This window comes from Blennius ocellaris (assembly GCF_963422515.1).
Source record: "Blennius ocellaris genome assembly, chromosome: 11".
Taxonomy (NCBI): domain Eukaryota; kingdom Metazoa; phylum Chordata; class Actinopteri; order Blenniiformes; family Blenniidae; genus Blennius; species Blennius ocellaris.
In genome coordinates, this window is record NC_137660.1 from 15,868,265 (window position 1) to 15,894,696 (window position 26,432).

Here is a 26,432-nt window from a genome sequence, read left to right on the forward strand (position 1 = left end):
ACGCAACACACTTGTATCTGATGTATCGCCTGTCGATCGCAGACTCCAGTGTCTAAGCACAATAAGGGATTGTAAAACTCATCTTCCTGCTTATTGATAGATTTTTTAATTAATAGATTTTTTATTATTTTTATTTATATTTATTTATGTATTTATTTTTTTGTCCATCCATCCATCCATTTTTGTTGAGAATGGCTTCATAGTATTAAATGACCAATATATCAACTGTACGTTTAAATATTTTCATTTTGAGTGCTTGCTGGATCAGACAGGTCTGAGGGTTGCTATTACAGTTGAAGTCAAAGGAATATTTTGACTTTCCTTGAAACGGCATTATTCACTTCTTGCCTCGTGTTTCATATGATCAATATTTACTGCTCGAGCATCTTGTCAGCTGAGTTCAGCCGGAAGACGACCCGCCGGAGGAAATACGTCGGCTGAATTGCTCCCGGAGTAACAAAACCCACATTCTAGTCTGAATCTAATCGTTTGTCGAAAACAACAATTTGGAAGTCGCTGGGTAGGATGGCCGTTGACATGCAGCAGTATTTGAGAGCTAATTGCAGAAACTTTATTGAGTCTTAGCTGGACGCTGCTTTATGCCAATAAATAGTGAATCATAGCCTCCTGGAACAATAAGTCACCTCATTCACTTTCTTTTTCACCTTTTGTTCGATGCCAGCTGAAGTTGTTGTGACCTAATGACTTGTCCGGGGTGTCTCCTGACTTCACCCATTCTTAACTGGGTGTAGCAGAGGAACATATGCATTAACAAGTACGGGAATTAGTTTTACAACCCCATCAATTCATAATGGGATGAGAAAACATGGAGCATGAAAGGAGCAGTTTAGTGATTTTTTTAACTGATCTGAATAAGAAAAAACTGGTCTGATCTGTCAAGTTTAATACAATTAATGCACAGGAGATCCATTTTTCAGGTTGCAATGGTGACATTTTAAAGATTTTGGATGCTTACTTTCTGAACATACAGATGTAATGTCTGCAGACATGAGGATGTTACTCATATACATCGTCGTAATCAACGGGCTGCTAATGTCCTTTTGTAAACAACTTGGCCCAATGCAAATCCTTCATCTTGCTCAGATTTTGAAATATCATTACGCTGAAATTTACTGTGCACAACGAAAATCTACCTTCAGCTTTTTAGTGGGGTTTATATGAGACTGTGCTGCTTCTGTAAGGGCAGGGCAGAATCTAAAGGGGTGTTTTTGTTTTTACACCAGAGAGGCCATATGAATGTTCCTCAGCGCTCCCATCAGAGTCCATGCTTTCTGCTCACATGCTGGCTGAATCACTCTGAGGTAACCAGGTGTGAGTGCTCAGTGGTCAGGCTGTGACAGTAATTGATGAAGTGTGAGGCTGCGACAAACGCAAACCTGCAGCTCTGCGGCGCAAAGTGAGCTGAAGAGGAGGACCTCTGAGACTGTAACTCGTAACGCGGCTGTACATACAAAATGACTCGTCACATCTCGCATGAATGTCATTTCTCTACGGCTAATATAGACATTTCTCCTTGTTACCATGGCAAGTCTGTGTTGCCAAGCACTGACGTGTTGTCGGGGCAGCAGACACGACTGTCAGAGTGATGCCATGTTGTGTTGCTGCATCATCTGTGGCCCCAGCTTTGTAGTGTAAATAAGTGTGTGTGTGTGTGTGTGTGTGTGTGTGTGTGTGTGTGTGTGTGTGTGTGTGTGTGTGTGTGTGTGTGTGTGTGTGTGTGTGTGTGTGTGTGTGTGTGTGTGTGTGTGTGTGTGTGTGTGTGTGTGTGTGTGTGTGTGTGTGTGTGTGTGTGTGTGTCATAACTCTTGTGTAGACCCGCTGTCACACTTCACATCTGCCAAGAAGGGAAGAATAAAGGAGGAGGAAAGATGAGCAGTGAGCGAGAATGAGGCACAAGACCAAAAGTGCGAGACATGAGTCGAAAGAGAGAGAGACAAAGAACGGAAGACGACAAAGGGAAGGGGCAAGGGATTAAAGAAGATCGAGAAGGAGTAATGAGGGTGTCGCTCACAGAGAATCAAAAGGCTGTATCATGAAAAATGGATGGACGGATTGATGGATGGATAGACGACGCTCGACAGTTGTCTTGGAAAATGTATCGCATGCGTCATTAAGCAAAGTATTTAATTGACTTCGGTGTTACTTGATGAAAATATCAAAGTATGGCGATTGAACCCCTGCCCACACTGATCCTCTTCAGAGTCTTAACCACTTTTTTTTTTTTCCAGTTCCTCTGAGTACCTCTAAGGCTCATTTACAGTCCACATACGCACCAACAAGGACGTGTGTGCTAGAAAGGGTGTAAACAATCACCATTCTTATTGTGACGTGTGGCCACTGCGTTGGAATGAACATTTGTAAGTCGCTCTACCAGAGAGGGGCTGCTCTAAATCAACATGCTGGCCAAGAAGAAGGGGAGAGGTGGTTTTGACAGACAAGCAGGAAGTCAATGATCACTACGATGGCAGAAGGCAGCACTAATCTTGATATTGAGAAAGAGGCTGAATTGGAGGCAGCGTTGCAGGAAACAGTGAGGCCATTAAACACCTCGAGGCGTGTTACCCAGTCGCTCTTTGAAGAGCTTTATTAGTTGTTCTCCGCCGCTAATCTCAACGCTACACTTGGTACTGCTACACTTGGTACTGCTACACTTGGTCCTGATACACTTGGTACTGCTACACTTGGTACTGCTACACTTGGTCCTGATACACTTGGTCCTGATACACTTGGTACTGCTACACTTGGTCCTGATACACTTGGTCCTGATACACTTGGTACTGCTACACTTGGTACTGCTACACTTGGTACTGCTACACTTGGTACTGCTACACTTGGTCCTGCTACACTTGGTCCTGATACACTTGGTCCTGATACACTTGGTACTGCTACATTTGGTACTGATACACTTGGTACTGCTACACTTCGTCAAAAAGCCTCTGCAATTACAGCATCAGACGTATATAACTTTCTGTGCGTCTAATAGTAGCCGTCTTAACCAGAAAATCAAATCCATACATGTTTTCATTGCTCATCAAACTTATCTCTTACAAACCTGTCATGGTGCTGAAGGGTTAAAGAGGTGAAAACACGTGTCAGTTTAGTTAAATCAATTCTAGTCCCGACAATAGACACATCCCTTTGAACACTGTGCTCAGGTCAGGTTGGGGCTACGTGACTCTCAGGAGACCGTTGTGCTGTTACATGTGGCACAACAAGTAAATCCTCTTCGTAGGGTCCATCTGAAGATTGTCAAGAGTGCCGTGCCTGTTCACCTTTTCGAGAGTATTTTTCCGGTGCTGCTCCCTCAGTCTTATTAACAATTTCTCTCAACTCCCACGGCAGCCTGATGTCGGTGATGGATGAGACGCAGAAACCCAAGAGGGGTTTGTCAGACAAACACGATCCGCATACAGAAGCTCAAGAGGGACCACGCGTATCCAGTTTTACTCAACTGGGCTTGTTGCACAGTTCAATTACCGTACAGCTGTTCCCTGTATTATACCTACAAAGGCATTACGAATACTGCAAGACTTTTTTTTTAATATATATACATATATGCATGCCTCAAAACTCCAGAGAGTCATATCTGTTGCTTTGCGTCTATAGATTGAAGCATTAACTATTGATATGAGACACTTGACTCGCCCGCCGCCGCCGCCTCCTTCTTCTTCATGCTTCTACACAGACTCATGCTGAGACCGTATCACTTGTCCCCGCCCCCTCACCCTTTATTATGATAATGATTCCATCGATAGTCTATTTTTAGCTCCGGCTCTCCAACCGCTCAACTTCTTCTCCCTCTTGGTGACTTCCTGTCTAATTATACAAACATGCGTATGAATACATGAACGCATTCTCAAACACACTTGCGGGCTGCTGTGAATGCACTGCGAGGTTAACCAATCGGGCCTTTTCTCTCTCCGCGCTGTCTCCTTCTGTGGCGCCTCTTTCTGTTTCACTCTGCTTGCCACTCCATTATTTAGCAAAGGTCTTTGTCCTCTTATCGTCTGACACCCAGCTGAGTTATTTCAGTATATCAGCTATTTTTGCTTTAGCTCTAAATGCACTTTCCTTGTTAGGTTTCTATGTAATATCACACACACACACACACACACACACACACACACACACACACACACACACACACACACACACACACACACACACACACACACACACACACACACACACACACACACACACACACACACACACACACACACACCATTCTGTAGTGCTCAGTCGTCGTGGTTTGAGCAGAGAATGCTTTCACCCCACACCGGGGCTATGCTGAAGCTTTTCTGTGCTATTATAGATTTAACTCGTTTAAGCCATAAATCTCTGTGGTGCTCTCATACTCTTACTTGCGGCGACACCCCGGAGAAGGTTTGGCTACACTTGCTGATTGCGATGCAAAAGGCCATATTTGGCTCGTGGCCAACTTTATCCTTTATTAGCAAGTGCATGACATCCAATCAATAGTCGGCAGCAGCAGTGTTTTAGGCTCGGAGAGGGCGTCACTGCAGCCCCTCTCCTTGGTTTGCTTTTGCACCTGTGCATTGAGCCCTACGTTCAACTCGGCGTTACAATTTTTGGCCTCTACCGGGGAGTATTCAAGGATAAGAAAAAGAAATATGGTAAAGTGAAAGAGAGCTGAAAACTGAGAAAGGTTAGAAAGAGGGGAAGGAGGAACGGTATGGATTTTTCTTTCTTGGGGACATTGGTCTTAAATTAAAAAGGTCTACCTCACAAGTATTTACTGGGTGGGTAGGAAGGAGTCGGGGCCACTGGTGGGGAAGAAAAACATGAAATGTGCTAAACCAGCCTGAGCAGAAATGTGTGAAGGGATGGGAAGAGAGAAATGAAGAGCGGTTTGCCTATCTCAAAGCTGGATAGGCGATCAATATTCCCAGCCTCCGATTCAACAAGACGCTCTCCCTCTCCCTCTCCCGCTCCCTCCCGCTTCACTCGGTCGGTGTGGCCACAGGAGGAAGCTGTGGGAGAAGGCCATCAGCAGGTCATCAGTATTCCAGCAGGCTCTGCCCACTCTGGTGTGGGCAAGCAGAATAATTTCATTCTGATCTTACCGATCAATAGCTGGACCCAGTGGAAAGCGACAAAGCCCGCCTGGCTGGCCGGGCCTCTGCAGTATTCAGAGCAGCACTGCACATGCAGTAGATGACCCTGCTCGAGATCCTGTTAACCTGCAGTGCCGCTCGCATAGTGACGCTCTCTCGATACATCAATACGTCTTCATAGATTACTTCTGGTCGATACGACTGGGAGATCAGTATTTACCAAATGACAGATACAATGGCCGCCGCATAACTGCCGGCGGCGTGATGCACTCTGATGCAAAAGCTTTTAAGTGTTCATCGCCACATGCATATGAATATATGCTGAGTCAGAAGGGGGATGAGTCAACTTGTGACGGTGGGGGTGAATTTTACGAAACCATATAATGCAACGCAGCTCACTTCATAAACCAGAACTACAGCCTGGAAAAATTACCATGGAGTAAAAATCAATACCTGTGAAATTGAGGGGAACATTTTTTTTTTTAAAAGCTCAACTTTAATACTTCAGCTTGCAATATGTTCTGCTCTCGTTTGAACAGAATGCAAAAATACTTGTGAGCGGCGGAATAAGATTTCCGAGAAGAATGTGGCTTATTAACTTTATCACATTATTATTATTATTATTATGATAATTTTTTTTTTAAATCGTCTCGGTCTACAAAACTTACTTTTCTGTGTGAAATTAATCAGAAAAAATATGAAAACGTTTGAAGTTTGAGCTTTTGATAAACACTAATAATTTCCACAAGCCACGTTAAGATCGTGTGCCTCTGACATTTATGTCAGTTCAAAATGCAGCATCACCACTCTGCGCTGTAAAAGGTAAACCAGCTCTTCACAACACGTTGAAGTGGATCTCCACTATGTGAGAAGAGCGTTTCACAATATATGTTGTGACGTGGAGAAAACAGGAGGTTTCCTGAGATGAATTGAACAACTGAAGAAGTATCAGTTTGTTTGTGAGAGCTTCTACATAAGAAATCAAATAAGAGAGAGGGAAAATAAAAAAATTTTTTTTTAACTCTAAATCAGTTTTCTGTGCAAACTATCCTTTCTGGAACTGCAATATTATAGTCTCACGTCACAAACAGCAGCTGGATGCCTTTGAACATTTTTTTTCTTAGATAGCTTTAATGGAAGTTCAGTTTTAGTAAGTCGACTCTTGCGTGTGAGGAAAATGTGATTGTTCTTTTCGCACTAAGCAGAACAAACATGGTAACATGATCCCTTTTGGCTTGTGCCTGACTGCTGCACATGTGCAGAACATTATCGGCGTTGAAACGACGTACCATTCAGCTCCACATTCGACCGGCTTCGTTGATGAAAGTCAGAGTTACATCATCAAGCAGTTCCAGGGAGGGACACGCTCACACAAACACACCGGGGCTCATACCTGTGGGGTTGTGGATTTTACAGGTCTCCCGCTGCGCCGTGATCAGCTTGGAGATGGGATTACTGTCGGGCACAGTGGGCACTCCGTCGCCATTTGGAGTCACAAAGACAAACGTGGTAAATACAAGAGAGCGCGCCTCGTGTGGACACACCAAAAGAGCAGGACGGTTTTATCGGCGCGCTACAGTTTTCTGATAGTCGGGACATTATCACGCCGCTTATTAAGGGTTGTTCAGCCTCAATCTTCACTCCCAGCGGCGAGGCAAATACAGTCGGGGGGGATGTTCAGTAGAGGCACCGCACAAAGCAGAATGGTGACAGGTGATCAATGGGGATCTAATGATTAAGATATCACACTCTGGGAGGAGCTGGAGGATCCTGCAGTCGCCGCTCACTCAGTGTGTGTGTGTGATGGTGCCACTGCACATCCACCACCTGCTGCCGTGGTCTCCCACAGCTCGCACGTCTGCTGTGATGCTCGTAAGTGTTTGTACCTTCCATTCATTACACGACCACACACACCCCCATATTTTCTTCTGCCCCCCCCCCCAACCTTGTCGGCCACTCACCTTCGCAGATCCGAGCGACTGACCGGTCGGGACAAATCTTTCCCTCTCTGGCTGCTGCACAGCTGGATCACTGGGACTGAGCTCTTCCCATGCGGACACCCTGAGTCCCTGCGAAAGGCTCAGAGACTGTTCCCCCTCTCCGCACCGGACCAACGACTGTTTTCAGGCTTGATCGATGGAAGGGGGGAGGGATCAACCCCAGCGGACTTCACTGAGCCCGGGCTGAAAGTCCACTTGGCATAGACACAAACACGGCACCTCATTAAACTCAAAACTCCCGGTGCTGCCGTCACACGGGCGAGCCGCGGCGCTGCAGCGCCGGTGGAGATCTCTGGAGCAGTGATGCAGGAAGGCCCTAATTGCCGCATGCTAATGCGTTGCCGCTGCATTCCTGCTGTTTCGACAATAACTTGTTCGGCACAGTATGGTGTGCCGCGTGAGGAGGTTTGAGTTGTGCTTAGTAACCGCCATATGGACTCGCTCATTACTGAAAGGGCGCCGGATTGGCTTGGAGGGAAGGCATGAATGGTGGCTCTGCGGTTTGATCTTGCTCTGCTCGCTCCTCTCCAGTTCTCCCTAGCCCGTCTCTCACTGTCACTCACATGCAATTGTGTGAATGGATTTGGCTATCACAAGCGATGACTCCTCAGTCTGCCTCTTCTGTTCCATTTCCTTTCCCCTCCTACTTCCTCTCATGCACTCCGGAGCCTCAGATCTGCCGTCTTTTTCTGTCCGGCCTCCTCTTTGCAGGGCTCTTTCAAGGCCTTCCTGCTTTTTCTTCTCAAGTGCCCCATTTGGCTCTAATGACCTCTCCCTCTTCATTTCTCTCTTCCTTTCCCCCCTTTCCTTTATCTTTCTCACGCTCTCTCTGCAGGTACCACACGGCAGCCGAAGGAGGGGGAGGTGCCAGGGGTGGACTACAACTTTGTGAGTGTGGAGCGTTTTATGGAACTGGAACAAAGTGGAGCCCTGCTAGAGAGTGGAACCTATGAAGGTGAGCTGTGGACACAACATTCTGCGTCTGTCGGGGGGAAATACAAGCGTTTGGGGACCGAAAGGTGGGACGTATGTTTCAGTTGAGCTGTTTTACTGTTTGCGAAGTGACTTTGCCTTTTGACACCGTAGAAACATTTGCTTGTTTAATTACGTGTCGCCAGGCGATGCTCTCATACACCACTCAAGTAAACAACGTTCTCTTGCATTAATGTAATAGCTTGCGTGTGTGTGTCCTTGTGTGTGTGCGTGTGCGTGTGCGTGTGCGTGTGTGTGTGTGTGTGTGTGTGTGTGTGTGTGTGTGTGTGTGTGTGTGTGTGTGTGTGTGTGTGTGTGTGTGTGTGTGTGTGTGTGTGTGTGTGTGTGTGTGTGTGACTGGACTACTGCCATTTCCAAGTCATGTCAAGTCTGGGAATCTCTGCTTTGCTACACTGAGATATATATCTACAGATGGGGGATTTGCTGGTTCATTTGTCCAGAAGCAAGCAGAAGTTGTGCTTGTGTGGCTGAACACACACACACACACACACACACACACACACACACACACACACACACACACACACACACACACACACACACACACACACACACACACACACACACACACACACACACACACACACACACACACACACACACACAAAGTCATGCGTGTGAATGTGCACGTGTTGAGGGTCCAGGAACATGTTTGCATATATGTGTGTGTGTTCCTGATTTTGTGCATGTCACTGACGTGTGTATGTGTGTTTTCCCCGAACACAGAGCTCACTATAATACCCACTAGGGTTAGCTGTCTCTTTCTGTCTGTCTCGCTGCACTGGAGGTGCTGCAATTCATTTTGTCCCTGACAAAATAAGACTCCTGACGATAAGAAGAAAATACTGGGAGGGAAGAGGGTTTGCTGATAAAGTCATTTGATTAGATGCTAATTAATATGATTAATCAAATTAACGTTGTTTTTTTCCCATGGGGTGACAAATGCACGTTTCTGCATTGCAAACAAAATGGACCCCATCAGTAATGGTCAGCTGCCATGCTACTAACGTACACTGCTAATCGAGTTTCACAAGTGCACCTCACACAGCTTGGTTTTTGCAAAAATATACACTAAGTTCTCGTGTCATATTCACCTGGTTTAAGACTCGCGTCCACCTGGATTTTGCCACCTGGAAGTAAGTTTGAAGAGGTATTATATCCAAAGAGGAAAAACACAGCTAAACCCTTTTGCTGTGTCAGATGCAGGTTCTGGTTTTCACTCGTCTGCTTTTTTGGAGTGAAGCCAAGTCGAAGGTTTATCTCTGGGTTTAAATAGCTTTCTCGTGTTTGTAATGATTGTGTGTGTATATTTATTTGATCAAAAAACAGTAACAACCACCGAAAGATAGTCTCCAATCTAAGTGTCCTCCACCAATAACTTGTTGTTGTGTTTATCATTCGGTGCTGTCGTGGCGTCTCTTTTGATTTGTTGATGTACTTGTGATAGAGGGTTCATCCAATCGCGTGCCAAGCACTTTTTGGTTTTTGCTTTTATTTCTAAAGTGTTTCTCACAATGAATTCTGAGATGGATCTTTGTAACAAGCCATTCCGTGCGTCAGGTTAGTATGAATCACCCCGCTGCAAATATTTTGTATCAGAAGATGAATTGGCCTCCAATAATGTGTCATTGTTGTACATCCGCTCCCACTGGTGTTCTTCTTTACGGTGTTTACTCTATGTAAAGGAATAGCAGCCCAGAGGGGGGGAGGCACATGACTTTTAATAAAACAGAACTGTTTTTGAAGCACGTTTCGTGGGGAGGAAATAATTGATTAAAAAGCATGATTCACTCTCAAAACGCTTCAGTGCTCGAAGGCAGTGAGGGAAACCAAAATCAGACACGGAGTCTGGAAACTCTTCAAGGTGCGCTTGTGCTGCGTGTGGGTGTGGGTGTGAGTGTGTGCACGGCTCCGTCCATACAGGAGCTTACGTTCGCGACGACGCGAGATGAGTCACGTCTGAAGGTGGATATCGAGCCGTACAAAAGCCGAGGTGCCTCCAAGGCATATTGAAGATGCGATGAACATCTTGTTTTTAAACTCGGGTGTGCTACAGTGAGGAATAAACTGGCCTGAACTTTTCCTCTGGGTGCTCCGTGTTTTTCTGTCGGCTCTCACAGGTAGGCACTCGCTGCCTGTGTAGTTTCATACTCGTGCCTTTTGTTTACATGTGCCTGCGTTGCGCACTTCTTTTGTATTTTGGACAGGATGTGCTCCTCCGGCCCGGCGAGCAGCAGGGCGAGTGTGCTTACCGAGGAAATACAATGGAAACGCTTCTCATATCGTTTCGCCTCCCGCAGTGAAGTAAACTGACGTCTGTGGACTCTTTTCTGCTGATCCTCCTTTTGTCCTTTATTGCTGCCTCCATCTTTCTTCTCAGCTCAGTTCTTGTTCCCGTCTTTGCCCCAGACCTCCTGCTGTGTCACGCCTGTCTGTCACACAGGTGCATATATAGTCGTATAGGTGTAAAGACTGCATTTGTGTTCCTGATATTGAGGGTGTTATTTACCCTTTTAGAGCCTTATCACATTTTGGGAGTAAACACCAATAAGCCCAAACATCATGACCGCCTGTTTTCTATTGTATAAATAGGTGTGATGCAAAGTGTATTCTCACATCTTGTCTATCTCTGCTGGATTGGATCAAAAGGATCGTTCACCACTACCGTTGTTCGTCTAAAGACCCCAGAGATCCCTACCACTCCAAGCAGCAGTACGTACATACATCTACTTCAATTTATCTGCGATACTGCAACTTCTGTGGGTTATACGCACTATTATATCATACAATTTTATACTCTGCGATACACAATATTAGAAATCTGTGATAGACAATAATAATGTTGCTGTGAACGAAACCCTTCCGTGTATAGTTTACACTCCAGGAGCAGTTAACGGCCTTGTGCTTGACGACCTCAGGGGCCAAGAGGGTTCTTATGGTAAAAGACATTTGTTTTGTGGTTCGAAGTCCATTGACAGATTTATAGACAAACAGCAGCAGCAGCAGAAGCAATTCCTCCGGAACCACAGCAGAGATGGCGAGATGGTCTGACGTGTGTGATGTGTGGGACGCATTTGACATGTTTACTTTTCCTCAAGTCACGGGAGAGAAAGATAGATTAGTGTGGAAATGCATGCAGGAAAGTGAAGACAGTGGCTTCTCTGACAGTGTACTCTCTCTATGTATTAATGTATCGAATTACAAATAGAATATGTCATTTCATATATCACTGACCATAATAGACATATACAAACAACATGCACATCTGGGTTAAGACATAAAGCGAGGGATTTTGTTCGAGAATTACTTTCGTATGCATCATTATGCCGAGAAATCACAGAGAAAGTGTTTCCTTAACGACCAAAACATTATTCTATCATGGAGGGGGGGTGGGGCATAGTTCATCCTTGGGGACATGTTCATATTTGGAATTCAGCATTTTAAGAGAAGCTGAAAGCTGCCCCTAATTCGTTAAGGACACTCACTGCCTGCTGTTCAGGATGCCAGTGGCTATTATTAAAAATGCACCCCAACTTTATCTCTCATGTTGTTCCTCCCACTGACACCGTGAAAATCATTCTCCAAACATATTTCTCCTCCTCTGTCCAAAGCAACAGTTGTAGCGTGATTTTGTAGCCTAATTAAGAAGAGCAGACAGCCGGTTTGGGCTTTGAGAGGCAGCAGAGTAGTGAGCTGGGCAATTCAGCACTGCAGCAAAGAAAACAAGTTATTTTACCCAAGAAGCCGTACCGTTCCCGGATGTAGCTTTGACCCTGAAATCACAACTTAAACTACTCTGCATATATATTTGATATATCGCCGTCATTCTTGAGCTGCGACAAGACGTCGGTAAGATTTCGAGATCAAGTTATATCGAGATTTACGTGACAGTGTGACGGCTCCCAAAAAACTTAAACTGAAGAAAACTACAATTTGAACACCCTGAATACACCCCATGAATAATAATGTAGAAGATGTACAAGATTGTGAAACTACTCTAAAAAAAAAGACATGATTAAGAAAAAAAACGAGTTGTTTGGTTTTTTTTTAATCTTCAAGGCAATTTGCCAAAAATGGTTCAATAATGATTGAATTGTAAATTAAGAGGCTCATGCCTGCAGTGCTTCCTTTTCAGCTCGAGTGGATTGAATCAGAGATGCAACACAGACAAGAGTCATATGAGGACAAGGAATTACTCAGAACAGAAAGCCTAAAAGAGAGAATCTCTCACCTTTTTAAAACTCACCTCCACCTTTTTTTTCCCCCACGTGTAAAACTCAACCGGTCCAGATTTTTGTCTCGTCTGAATGTAAAATTCACAACAAGTTTAATTGCACAGCACATTTCTGCAACAATATAACTTACATCCATCAGTGATGAATGCCAAATAAAAAGAAGAATAACAAGTCAAACTTGAAAGTATTATTAAAAACATAAATATATTGAAACCTAATTAAAAAAATTAAAAAAATGAAAAGTTAACGCAATATAAATGTTAGCGTGCAGCAAATGGAAAGGCCTGAGCCGTCCTGCAGCTTTCGGGAGCCTGCTCGTAATGTGTGGATGCATAAAAACCAAACAACATCTGTGTGTTTAGTTCTCACTGTGAATAAAAAGGCTTGATCCAGATGGCTTGGTTACTGGATGTACGATATTAGAAGACCACAGACGTATAGCGGGACTAAACCATTCAGAGCTTTTTACACAACTGGTAGTATTTTGAGGTTGTGAGTGACAGAAAACCAGTGCGAAAGCCTGAAAATTCCACTGATGCCATCGATCCTTTTTGGTCTTTGTGAGGACTCCAGCAACCAGGATTCCACTAAAGAAACTGTTACTTTGATCTAGTTTGCCGAAGATGAACGCATGAATTAGTGTCTCTAAATGCTGCTGAGACGTGAGCCCTCCGATTCTCGGTATTACCATCTCTCAATGGTGAAATGGTTCGATATTTGATGACACTCACAATGTTTGCGACATCTAATGAGGTGTTGTCTTGTTTTTGTGTGTTTTATTTTGGTACACCGTATTGTTTCCTTTTTTGTTCCTCTCGTTGTGTTTCCGTTTGGTGAGAATGCGACATTGAGGAGGTTTTCCTCGTCAGGCTCTCTCTGTTTGATCCATCATATTGGCCTCCTCCTATGCGTGCCAGGTGTATCTATTAGAGGCAGGAATGTCAAACATGCAGCCCACTGGCCCGCGAGATGATGAGAAGCGTCCTCATTATCAGGGAAACATCGAAGCCATGCTGTGATGTTGAGTTTCTGATGAAGTGGAATGTATGCTGTCGACTGTAGAAATACTTTTTATTTCCTGAGAAAGTTTGTAAAAAAAAGTGCATTAAATGTGAAAATTGTTTGGTTGTTTTTGCACCAAAACAAAGGTAAACGTCATTATGATGCTATCGTTTTATTGGTGTGTGTGGCCCACTTGAATGAATTTAACAGCCCTGGTCAAAAGGCTTTCAACTAAAAGTGATTACTGATATTTATTCTACCTGAGACACTAGCCAGCGGGCACAAATCTTTTAAGATGTAGCGGGAGAAATGATTGGCCACCAGTAAAAGTCGGGGCTTCTTTTTTGTGAAGCAATCTGTTTGGAGCCACAGTTGCTCTGAGCGGCCAGACGTCCACTCTTCAGTTGTGTACGCGTCCTCTAAACACAAACGCCGCTGTGCCTCTCTGCCCCCCCAGACAACTTCTACGGCACGCCGAAACCTCCAGCGGAGCCGTCCCCGGCAGCGCCTCCTCTGAATGTGAGTGAGGCCCTGCTGCCCGGAGCCCGGCCAAGCGCCCAGGGCAAGAGAAAGCGGAACCAGTCAGTCAGCAACATGGAGCAGCGTGCCAGCCTGGAGCCGCCGGAGGAGGAGGAAGAAGAGAGCCCGGTTGTCAACGGCAACGGGGTGGCCATCACTCCAGGTACACGGAGACGAAGAGAGAGAAAATGTTTTGAAACCACATTTTTTTTCATCTCTTCGTGACTGATTATTAGATTCACAAGCCTCGTCTGTGACCATGAAGGCATTTCATAATGTCGTATTTCCACAAGGAGAAAATGGGATTTCAAGGTCCAAACTGTCGTCCGTGGTATTTATTACTGACTGTGTCTTAGTAATGACCGTTCTTCCTTATTGTCCCCTGAAACGTAAATCAAGAGCCTTTAAAAAGGGAAGGGTTTAAATTCAGTAGCTATAACAAACTGTACCCTGACCAGCTCCTGCAGATGTTCATAGACTTTATGTATGTTAGTGAGAACTGCACAGCTGCTCAGTACCCTTATGTAAGAGAACGCACAAGGGCACCTGAACGTCTCCACCGTTCTCACTGACCCGAGTCTCATTTTGGCGTCAGCTCGCGTCCCTTTGTCCTCTCATTTCTCCGTCTCTCCTGCTGTCTTCTCCGCCACTGGCCTTTGTCCTTGTTTCTAATAATACTCCAGCTCTCTCTCTCTCTTTTCTCTCCTCCTTCCGACCTCTTGCTTTTCCTCCGTCTCCGTGGTCTTGTTTGTGCTGACCTTTTGGCTTCCTCCTTCTTCCCTCCTTTTCTCTTTGAAGTATCAGCTGTTGTAGTGTGTCATAGTTTTGTTGGGTTTTTTTCTCCCCCCGACAATTATTTTCTTTCTGTATTTGCTCATTTTACTTTCTCAAACTGCAACAGAGGAACAATAATAATTATGTTCAAACACTCCCTTCGGACCTCACAACAAAATCAACAACGGATATGTTTCCTTATTATTAAATGTATGTTTCTGTCTGACCTGAGGGGAGGGAGGAAAAATAAATCCACTGCAGAAATGTAATTTGTTGCAAATGCTTTGAGAATTGATGGCAGCAATCGTGGTTTTAGTGAATCTCGATTCAGTGCTTCATTTGGAATTTGTGTGGTTTCTCCTTGGTTCTTTTGAATGTTTAATATTCACTGCCTCTCAGGCCACCAGCTCCCCTCCTCACTCTGAAACCCTCTTCCTTGTGCTTCTGACTCAGTCCCTGACCCCTGAAGTCTCTGTCTTTCCCTGTTTCTCAATTCCTGACATCCCTATGTTGTTTTCCCCTTGTGCTCATTGTCCCTCGACTCCATCAGCCCCCCCCCCCCCCCCCCCCCCTCTCTCTCCTGGGGGGTCCAAAGCTCTGCAGTGGCTGTGACTCATCATGCATGGCATGTGTACTGTGCATTCAGGTCTGCACGTGTGTGTGTGTGTGGGAATAACCGTGGCGTGTGTGTGTGTGTGTGTGCGTGCGTGCGCACACGGTCCACAGAGTCCAGTGAACATGAGGACAAGAGCACAGACGCCTCTGGGGAGGTTCCTGTTGAGACATCCAGCCAGGCTCCAGCATCTGCTGACGCCCCCACCGAAGGAGACGAGGCCCCGAAATCTCCCTCCAAATCCCCCACCAAAGTCCCCGATGCAGACGAGGAGGAGCTGGGTCCTCTGCCCGACAACTGGGAGATGGCCTACACTGAAAAGGGGGAGGTTTACTTCATCGAGTAAGAAGGAGTCTCCTCCCTTGTACTTTTTTAATGAATTCACCCTTTAATTATCAGTTGGTTATTTTTTACATTAATAGCTATTACAGTTTTAAAAAAAGAATGCTGAAAATAAAATCTGGCACAATGCAACTATTAATGTTCTTTGAAGTGACGGCTTATGCACAGCTGAGTGTAAACTTTAAAGCTCTGGTGTCTGTGTTGAATAATTGATGTAGCTTAGCACTGCTAATCAGACAGGACACACACACACACACACACGACCTGCCCTCCTCTTTCACCCTAACTAATTAGTGTCTGAGGGCTAATTAGTCGATTAATGGTCGTTTAGTTTACCTTAAAAAAAAAAAAATCCTTGTTTCACTAGCACCTATGCACACACACACACACACACACACACACACACACACACACACACACACACACACACACACACACACACACACACACACACATGCATGCACTTTGTCTCTTCCCCTTTTCCTCCCGATCTCTCTCTCTCTCTCTCTCTCTCTCTCTCTCTCTCTCTGACCTCTGTTTGTACCTTTGCTCTTTGTATTCTCTTCACCAGTCCTCCTCCTCCTTCTTCTTCTAGCCACAACACCAAAACCACGTCATGGCTCGATCCTCGGCTCGCCAAGAAAGCAAAGCCTCCGGAGGAGTGCAGGGAAGACGGTGAGTTCCTCCAAGGCCTCAGTTTGTCTTTGCAGGGTTTGTGGGAGTGGCTTGTCTCGGCACTTCCTGCTGTTTGAGGACCTGCGTTGTTTGTTCCACAGTGCCAAAGAGATAAAGAGCACAAAAATACTCTGCAGTTTAAAAGTCTTTCAGTCCGCTGCTTGTTTTCCATAGTTATGAAGAATAGAATTATCTGTTTTGACTATAAAGTTACCAAGTGTCCAAGAGATGAGTCAGACTTTCGCAAAACCTCCATAGAATAATGTACCTCCAAATTTAATAGGAACAACACATCAGTGGACGATAACATAGTGATTGATAGATTGTTTTACAGGTGCATACAAACAAGCAGCCGAGAAACCTTCTAAACAAATAATTTTCCTAATATGTGTAAATGTTAATGTGTAAGCTTGAAATGTGACTCGAATAACTGAATAATGATGAACCATCTGTTGACAATCGAAAACCTGCATCAGCTTTTTAATTTTTTTTTCCGCCTATGCCCTGCATGAAAAGCAAACATTCAGGAGCACAGCAGGAGCAAAACTACGTGACATGAATGCAAAATGTTGGTCCAAAATAAATAAATAAATTTAAAAAAAAGATTGTATAATTGCTTGTGGGTGACAGGATCAAGCTTCTCTTCCTATCCTCACATTGTCTGGTTGAGATTAGTACCTGGTAACTGTGACATTTACCTCATTAAAGTCTTAAATTTAACAAGCTTCCACAAGGAATTGTGACTCACAAAGACCCGGGCCACGGCTGCACACAGCACCCATAATCTGAGAGCTGAAACATCAACTCATTTATAACACTTTTCTCTGTGTTGAGGGTGAATAAAGTGGGATGGATGGATGGCTGTATGGATAGATGGATCCCCCCTCATTGAACCTGGTATCTAAGATAATATGAGTTTTACATGTTTAAATGTCAGCAAATTGACCATAATCAGGGTTTGTCTTAGTCGTGGGTCTGAAGATTCATACCAAGCTTGTTGAGATTCACCCTTTTACCCTCAAAACGGCATTATATAAAACATATCGCAACTTAACTTCTTTAATCGCAAGATATCATTCTTGCATCATCATTGGGATGTGTATTTTTCCAGTAAATTTTACTCATAAAAGAGTAAAAAATAAAAAATAAAAATATTCAGGCTATTTTCATTTAGCACATTGGGGAAAAAATTCTTTACACAAAGTTGGCAGCGTCAAACTGTATTAAAGTTGACACATTGAGCAGGAGGAACGTCTCCACTCAAAAGCTCATTGCATCTTGACTGCATGCAAACCATGAATTAGCAAAAACAAGTGACTTCTCTTCTCCGACAAAATAAATTCTTCTCGAGGCTCGGGGAGGAAAGTGTCCAGGGAAAAAAACTGAATAAGTTGATATAATGAATGATGATGTTTCGTGTCGTGGACGGGGCTTTTTAACCTTGTTTGACGTGTCCAAAACCTCCAATAAGTTCCAGAATCTTTGCTTTTAAGTTGTGATGGTGTATTTCAGTGTCAGTGGCCCAGATATGCATTTTTTTTCAGTGTTTGCTGGACAACAAACAAGGGGAGTAAGTCTGAGGTCAGACTTCACTTAGGACCAGGAACTTGTTAGTTTTAGAGGGAGAACTATCCTATTATTATATTTTTTTAATCTGGAAAAGCACATTAAAGTGTATTTTGGGGGGAAAGGGGTTCAAAATAGTTCATTCAATCTTCCCTAGTTTGTAAAAAATATTGTATTTATTATCAGGGTCAGCCTTACGTAATACTACTTAATGGAGCAAACCTGCTTGTTTCGGTTGTGTTTTGCCAAAATTGAACATAAACTGTTTAAAAAAAATGTTATTATTATTTTTCAAGCATATACTGAAAAATCCTGTCACTTCACAGATACTTAGTGTATTTTACCCTACAATTACAATCATTTCCCCTTTCCCGAAGGCAAAATTTTTTGCGAATAAGCAGAATAATACACAGCACGTCTTCCTTTCTTTCCTTTCTCGCTGTGCTTTTTTTTTTTCTGTTTTCGAAGGAGGCCGTCGCTAAAGGAACTTAATACTTAAGCAATCACTGCCTGCAGAGGATTTTGACTCAAAGGCTGTTAGCGGAGCATTTGTGGAGGCCCAGGATGACACGTTGCGTCCTCTCACAGCACCTTTGAGTTCACGTCGTTTTGAAAACCGTCTCAGATGCCAGAGAATATTACTTCCCGGCATAAACGGCTCAACAGCGGGGGACGGAAGGACGCGTAGTCGTTACACCCAGCGTGTCCATCTTTACCACACTTTGCTTTCTTTGCCCTGAACGACGGCCCTGGTGACCCGCAGCTCTTCGATGTTTTCAGCAGACCGTACGACTTTTGAAAAGACGCATTAATAGACGGGTCGTCTCGTCAAATGACGAACTGTCGACGGAAGTAAGGATGTGCCATTGTGGCAGGGGGGGAGTGAAGAAAACGGAGGAATTATCGGGGAGAGGCGATGCTGCTTGTCTTTCGCCGCTCGTCTGCCTGAAGTGTTTCCCAGAGTCTCACAGCCGTGGGGAAACAAGCAGACAAACATTCAAGACACTTTCATGTGTCTCGTTCCTTCCCGGTGTACGTGCCTGGTCTTTTTTTTTTTTTTTTTACTCCACCTTCCCTCCACATTACACACCCTCATTCACTCATTCCCTTTCCTCACACCCAGCCTCTCACTTCTTTTTCTTCTTCTCCTCCCACGCGACGTTTAGGCTGAGTTTTTGGAGACGCCTGTTTGTGTTGATGTGTTTGCACGAACATGCAACCTTTGTCTGCGTTGTGATGTATCTATACACCGAGGCAGACGCTTCCCAGTTCAAAGCCTTGTCACCACAGAGCTCGTTTGCGCGCACGTCTTTTTGTCAGTGAGTCTTTTGTTGCGTAACACAAGCCCATATCTCCCCTTTCCCTCAAAGGCGGAGAGAACAGTACGAGGAAAGCTTCACTTCTGATTCCAAAGAGTTGCTTTTAATGCCGCCTTTGATATTCACTCCATCGCACACCAGTTTTCAAACCATTCCCAGATGGAGAATGGCCGGTCATGGTCCTCGCTGAGGCCCCATGTCACTGTTGAAAGACAGTTTGCATTCCATGGAAGAAGCGAAAAGAAAGAAATAGTGAAGTTGCCAAAAACAAAAATCGGATGGACCCTGTTGGTGTTTCTCTTGGCGAATAAATGTAAAGGACACAAAAGAAGAGTTTTGTGGATATGGAGTGTCGAAGCACATGCAACCCACAGTCAGAGAGCGTCGCTGGAAACGTTACCTCAGGGTTACATCACCGTTATTACACCCCGTCATGTCTGGACCAGGGACATTTCTCTGTCTCTGTTTTTCTTGTTTCGTCGCTCAGATTTTTCGGTTTTCCTGTTTCCATCTTGAAAACTCTTTCATTTCGTTTTCATGCACTCAGAAGATAATACAGAGCACTTTATTGTGGCGGAGCAAACACAAAATCATAACACAGGGTCTTTTAATTATCAGAGCGGCAGAGAACAAAAAACAAAACAAATCCAAAAGTATTTGGATCATGTCTTTATATTTGAGATATTTTGTTGGTGTGTTCATTTTTAGCAGCTTCAGTCGTGATCTGCTCAGTACTTGTCAAACTGAAGGCCTCTTTGACTTTGAGGACTATGTTAATGAGCAACTATTTTGCATCTTGACAAACCAAGACAGTGGACGTGATAATCGTGGCGCCTGTGGTGTCTTAGCATTAGTCATTTTCAGCATAAGAGTTTGCAGCGCAGTCTCACGAGGCACCGATGTCAAAAATCTGCTTTTACCCATCGACAGCAAGTGAATGGGCATCAGGTTATATGTAAGTCGGCTTGTCAGCACTCACAGTTTTCAGTCTGATGCCAGATAAACCAATCAGAACACAGATTCCCATTGCTTTCAAGAGGTAGCATATAAAATCTGACTTGTCTTCCTGGATGGCGGTTGCAGTTGTCCAGCTTGGATGGAGTGGCTGATTGATATCGTTCATGACATCGAATACACCCACCGCTGTGTGGTAGCGAAGATCTTTGTCAATAAATACTCTGAACAAGTTGGATTACTAATGGAGGTTTACTTTTGTATGGTTTTCCTTCGTAAAAAATATAGTAATTAGATGAATTGTGTGCGTGTTGCCAGAATTGCATTGCAGAGTGTAGAAGTGAAATAAGTCTTTCCAGCCTCGTCATGGGAAACAGTCTGAACTCACAAAGGTCCAGTTGACCATATTCAATTTGCTTTGTGGGATATGAAGTAGGATTAAGTGTAGCCGGCTTTGATTTTTCACCATTGAAAACATATGAAGAGCTCTATGGTAAAAAAAAATTTAATAAAAATAACCCAGAGACTGTGTAACAGGTCAAAAGAAAAATTGAAAAATATCATCTACTGTTCCATCCTGTTCCTGTCTGCACTGTTAGTCTTTCAATTAGTATATACATAATGAAGTTGCTACCTGCCATGTGTATTAATGAGGTTACTTTTTGAGATTACTTTATTAATACCTGTGGATAGATTTGTTTTGCAAGGGGGGGGGGGGATGATTAAATTTCCTGCATTCCTTTACAAAACACACATTGAACAGGTCAAGTGACAGGACAACGACTCATGGTTCACCAATATAGCAACAAGGATAAGTAAAAAAGATACAATAAAATAAAGATATATAAAAACAAAACCTAAGGGAAATAAAAGCAATCTCTGGGATAAAAACCAGGAAAACAACATAAAGTGTAAAAGTCACAACAATCAATAGAGCTAAGAAATGCGATAAAAAATAGAGTAAAATAAAGTGCAATGGCACTACTTCATATTGAGCTCAGTGTTTAGCGACGGGAACAAAGCTTTTACTTATATCGGACTTTTTTTTTTTCTCCAGCGGTTTTAACACACTTTAAATGATCAGTCAGACTCAAACAGTGGTGGTGACTGCAGCCATGGCAGGTGGGACAAACTTAGAGGGGGGGGTTACTGGAGATGCCCTTTCCTGCATGTTTTAGCGGCGTTATGTCCTGCAACACGCATGATTAGAATGATGTACTTGTTATTGATCTTTCTTTTGACATTTTTGATGACGCGATCATTAAATGGTGTGTTGAGGCAGTGAGACCTCGACATCATGCGGGACACGGTCCAGTGTCAGAGACCCTGAGCTGAAAGAAATCGACGTGGAGGATGGCGGGATGATATCGACACTGTGTGCAAGTTTTTGGGTTTGAGTTCGTTTATTTCTTCTTCTTTTTTTTCCCAGATGAGTCAGATGAGTTCATTTTATCTGCTCGCGGCTGCCCGCAGGTCAGGGAGACATTGTTTGAGAGGAACGATGAGTCACCTAATGCAGAGGAATCACAATTAGACTTTATGTGAAGAGAGACACCCATACTCATGGACACACGGGGCGAGGAATTTCATTTAGTGTCAGAGGAAATGACCCTCTCGTTGTTTCGGACATGCAAACGCTGGTCATCCGTTCAACACACACACACACACACACACACACACACACACACACACACACACACACACACACACACACACACACACACACACACACACACACACACACACACACACACACTGCAAGTGTAGACTTGCATGAACGTGCAGAAAAAACGCACACAAACACCCTCACTCTGTCTCTGCATGAGTTTCAGTGGCAGGGAATCGAGACAAGGCAGAGCCCTCTGCTCAGGCGAGAGAGAGAGAGAGAAAAAAAAGAAGAAGACTTCCACTGGTGGTTTCCATGGAAACTGTCTCCCCTTCACTTTAGGGGGAGGGCAGGCGACTAGCGGATGAGTCGGGCTTGCATTTAAGGTGGCTCATGGACGCCCGGGTGGGAGGGAGGGAATTTAAGGTGGTGTGAAGTGTGAATCCGGCTGACTTTTTCACCTCGAGGATGTGAGAGGAGTTCATCTGAGGCGATGGCAGTTTCAGACGGCTCAACGACAACAACGAAAAAAACAAAAAACAAATCCCTATGCAGCACAGCAAAGATAGCTGAGACGTGCTCGTCTCTTTCACCTTGGGCTGCAGAGTCAGCACACTCAGCAGCCCGGACCCACAAACACACATTGACACTTTGACACATAGATTATTTATATCACGATCGCATATCTATTCATAATTATATCATAGCATGGAGGGAGGTGGGGGGGGGGGGGGGGGGTGATGCCTCTATATCAATGTTACACACAAACCAAATGATTGTAAAACGTTTTGGCAATGCATATTTGGCTTTTTTTTTTTAGCTTGTTATTGTATTAAAAAGGCTGAAATCTAACCATCTATCTACTATCTCACTATATCAAATTCCTGGTTTCTTGGAGAGAGCTGGAGCTGATCCCAGCCGGCTGGAGGTGAAGGCAGGACACCGCAGACGTTGCTCCAGTCAATCACAAGATAAACACATAGACAGACAGACAAGAAACAAACAGAAGTTGACATTTACAGACAATTTAGAGTCGCACCAATTAACCTGAGCGCATGTGTTTTTGATGTTCATGGCGTGTGTGAGTAAACTCCCGCCCCCCCAGAGAAAATCCTCACCAACAGGGAAAATGTGTAAACTCAGCTCAGAAAGCCTGGAATGAACCTGGGGATAATCTTGCTGTGAAGTGAAAGTGCTGAACATTAAACCACAGTACCGGAAACTACACAATTCAACACTTGGCTCCCACCGAAGAAGATTACTAAACAAACGGGTTTGAGGAAACATACACATGTTGGTAAACTGGTTTGCCTGTGCCGTATATTTTAAAGGTGGAGTAATTATTGCATGTAACATGTGAATTTCATCCAAAATCTAAATTACATATTTTGTAATAATTCACCTTGGTTTAAATACATTTTCACATCAAGTATATTCATAAGTTCTGCTACTAACAATGCACACTGTTAATTGCATTGTTGTAATTACATGTAATTATCAAGATTTCTTTTTTTTTATTACTTTATTTAATACATTTTTAGAGGATGTTTCAAACACACTCAGCCTCAAATTCTGTTCAAAGTAATCACACCCCTATCAGGAATAGTTTGGTAAAACAATGACAATCATTTTCCTGTAAGGCAGCTGACGTGAACTCTTTCCACCTGCCAGTTTTTTTGTTTGTTTTGTTTTTAATAGTCGGTGCTAAAAACAAATTAAGTCTGAATCGCAGCTCCGGAGAGTGTTGAACTTCGCCCAGAGCGTCAGCCTGAGATGACTTGTGCGAGGTGGTGAGAAACAGAGCAGAAGCGAAACCCTGCGCCCCACCTGCCACCGCCACACACCTTCCAGCCTTTTCTTCTTTTTTTTTAACACTGGTGTCCACATTCGTCAGATTTGGATGATTATTTGTGTGAAGACAAATATGTCAGGCCTCTTCATACACTCTCCAACCAATAAATTACTTATTTAATAGGCAATGTTAAGCATGAGATCATTTCTACCACGTTTTAATTTGGTATTATTGAAATGACTCTGTAACATGCATTTTAGCATTCAAAATGAATCTGCATATCGATTTAATAGACTTTATTTAAGTACAGCAGAGGGCGTTCATGACCTCCATCTTTGATGGATGGAAGTGATCTTGATCCTGATCCTGATCCTGATCCCAGCCTGACGGGGTGACGGGGTGACGTTTGCACGTGCAGCCGGAGCTCATGACAACAGGCTGCATGTTGTTGCGCGTGCATCGGTGTGAAGTTAGAAGCGAGGTCGGGACACGGTGCGCCGGCATTTTAGCAGTGCCTTGACCCAAATCCTTTGCAAAGTGAGGGAGAAGGAAGTACATCAACAAAGCGACGGGAGAAGTGAGGAGGGAACAAAGAGCCCGAGTCGGGAAAGGAGGAGACAATTAACACAACAGCTGTGGAACGCTTCCAAGGCGCAAAGTGAGTGGGTGGGTAACAGAAAGAGAGACAAACACACAAAGTATTACGGCGAAGGTATTTGGCCTTGAAGGATTTAGTCGGCACGACTGAAGGAGGAGAAAAGAAAAGGCAAGGCTTGGATGAGGTGTCAGATGATTTGAAAGTCTTTTTTTTTGTTCTCCCCCCTCCCACCCAGGCTCCGTATTGACGTCTCTGTTGTGATTCGTGTCTCCGTTGAAGAAGCCACCGCTGCAAATCGAAGTGTTGTGTGTGTGTGTGTGTGTGTGTGTCTATTAAAAGAGCACTTTGGGAGCGTCTCGCTGCGAGCCCCGAGATTCATGTTGTCTCCCCTCAGTGGTTCATTTCAGTGTTGACACCCCCCCCATCCCCTTCTTCTTCTGCTCTCAGCATAAACTGACTTCGTTTTCCTCTGGTCTGTGTTCCTCTCTTCCTCTCAGAGCTGCCCTATGGTTGGGAAAAGATCGACGACCCCATCTACGGCAGCTACTACGTCGAGTAAGTTTCCCCCCGTTGACTCGAGATTAACTCAGCTGCTCTGTAGTAAAAAAAAAAAAAACAGTAAATGCACTTTCGTGGTTTACAAGGCCTCTTCTTGAATTATAAATGACCACGTCCTCATTTCTTTTTCATATATTTCTGCTCATTTGATTAAATTTTTTTTTTTTTTTTTTTGACAGAGAAATGCTGCCCTGTATGGATTTTCTCTAAAAAAGGCTCCTGATAAAACTTTAGCCAGCCGAGGCAGTAGTTTCAGGTGTTTTATGACAACCAACACAGTTTATATACCACTTTTTTTTAGGAGGATATGAAATCTAGTAGTATGAATTTTGGGTGTAACTTTCAGTGATCAGCCAAGTATCTCTCGAATTGACTCATTTCTTGCTTGCAACAAATTAAATTAAGACGAGTATTTAGTGTAGAGAGGAGAACATCTGTTGTTGCTAAAAGTTTTCAAATCTGCGCACCTTCACCACAGGACCCATTATATCTTATAATTACACAGTTTTATCAAGTTGCACAAACTTTTTTAACAAATTAGCGGCAGAAAATTCCAACTTCAGAACAACTCGTTCTGTATTATCCTGGAGCTTATTGAGTTATTTTGGCTGTACTGATAATAAACACCTGCCTGGATTTACTAACATATTGAGCTGGAACTCATTGTTTGGTTCGGTCCATTATCCCCCCGATAAGAATAACCACATATTTCTGTTTGGTTAAGTCTGGTAACCTGCCACTAGAGCTTTATTTTAAATGCACGTTTGTGTTTATGAGCATCCGTATTGCTGGTGTGATCACCAAAAAAGGCAGGGACATTGTGAAATGCTGGACTAAAACATTATCAGGCAGAAAAATAAGGTCCAAACACTCGCATTGATGCTTTTCCCGAAAATCCTGTTATTTTTTTGGATTAACGCCTGCTTTAAACAACAAAACCAAAAGCCACATCCTCCATTGCAAGAAGGGACTTCACTTTTGAGGTTTGTTTGGTAAAACGAACTGAAAGATCTGACCGTGTCTCTGCCACAACGTTCGTCTTCAGACTGATATTGGCTGAAGCGTGTCGTTTTTGACACTCGTGCTATTTTTATAGAAAATGATGGAATTAGCTTTCCTGGCTGCATCACCTCTCTTGGCTTTGGTCTGAGGGACCGATTTGATCTACACTGAATACATTTGGAAAACACTGGCTTTTATTTGTTAAATGAAAAGAGATTTTTGACTCTTTTTTTCCTTTTTTTTTTCACAGTTTATTAAATCATCCTGGACTTTCTGTCAAGGTGTCATTTGTTTTTTAATCACAGGCCTGTATGAGCTGAAGGCTTGTCCATTAAGTTGCATGGTTAATAAACAAGACCTTATTTTCTTTTCAAAAAAAAAAAAAGCAAATTTAGGAGTCTAAATGTGTGATAACTCAACACAGTGAGTGATTCTCATGAGTGAACTGAGTACATCTGAGCCATAAAGAAAATTGCAGCGTTTAATACATATATATTTGGCAATTGTGTTGTTGTTTTTTCTTGCCTCACCGATGTGATGGTTATAATTTGTCCACTTCCATAATTCGTAATGACGCTCTGTATTTCCAGTCACATCAATCGAAGGACTCAGTTTGAGAACCCAGTCCTGGAAGCCAAGAGGCGCCTGGAGCAGCAGAGGCAGATGCAGAGCCAGGGACTGTCAGCCCTACCGCTGCCGACAATATACAGAGGTATGACCACACGCGTTGTGGAGTATTTAAATAAAAGCGCACTGACACACCTAAGGAGCCCCAGCGGAGACGT

At 43.8% G+C, this 26,432-nt stretch overlaps 1 protein-coding gene across 1 annotated transcript in view; it reads left to right on the plus strand.

The window, feature by feature from the left end:
• Positions 1–26,432, plus strand: part of magi2b (membrane associated guanylate kinase, WW and PDZ domain containing 2b) — an 88,124-nt gene that overhangs the window by 34,678 nt on the left and 27,014 nt on the right. The window contains exons 3-8 of the mRNA XM_080504556.1: positions 7,935–8,054; positions 13,787–14,011; positions 15,349–15,577; positions 16,173–16,252; positions 24,585–24,642; positions 26,238–26,359. Coding sequence (XP_080360682.1) covers positions 7,935–8,054; positions 13,787–14,011; positions 15,349–15,577; positions 16,173–16,252; positions 24,585–24,642; positions 26,238–26,359 — 834 coding nt within the window. The remainder of the gene's footprint in view (positions 1–7,934; positions 8,055–13,786; positions 14,012–15,348; positions 15,578–16,172; positions 16,253–24,584; positions 24,643–26,237; positions 26,360–26,432) is intronic.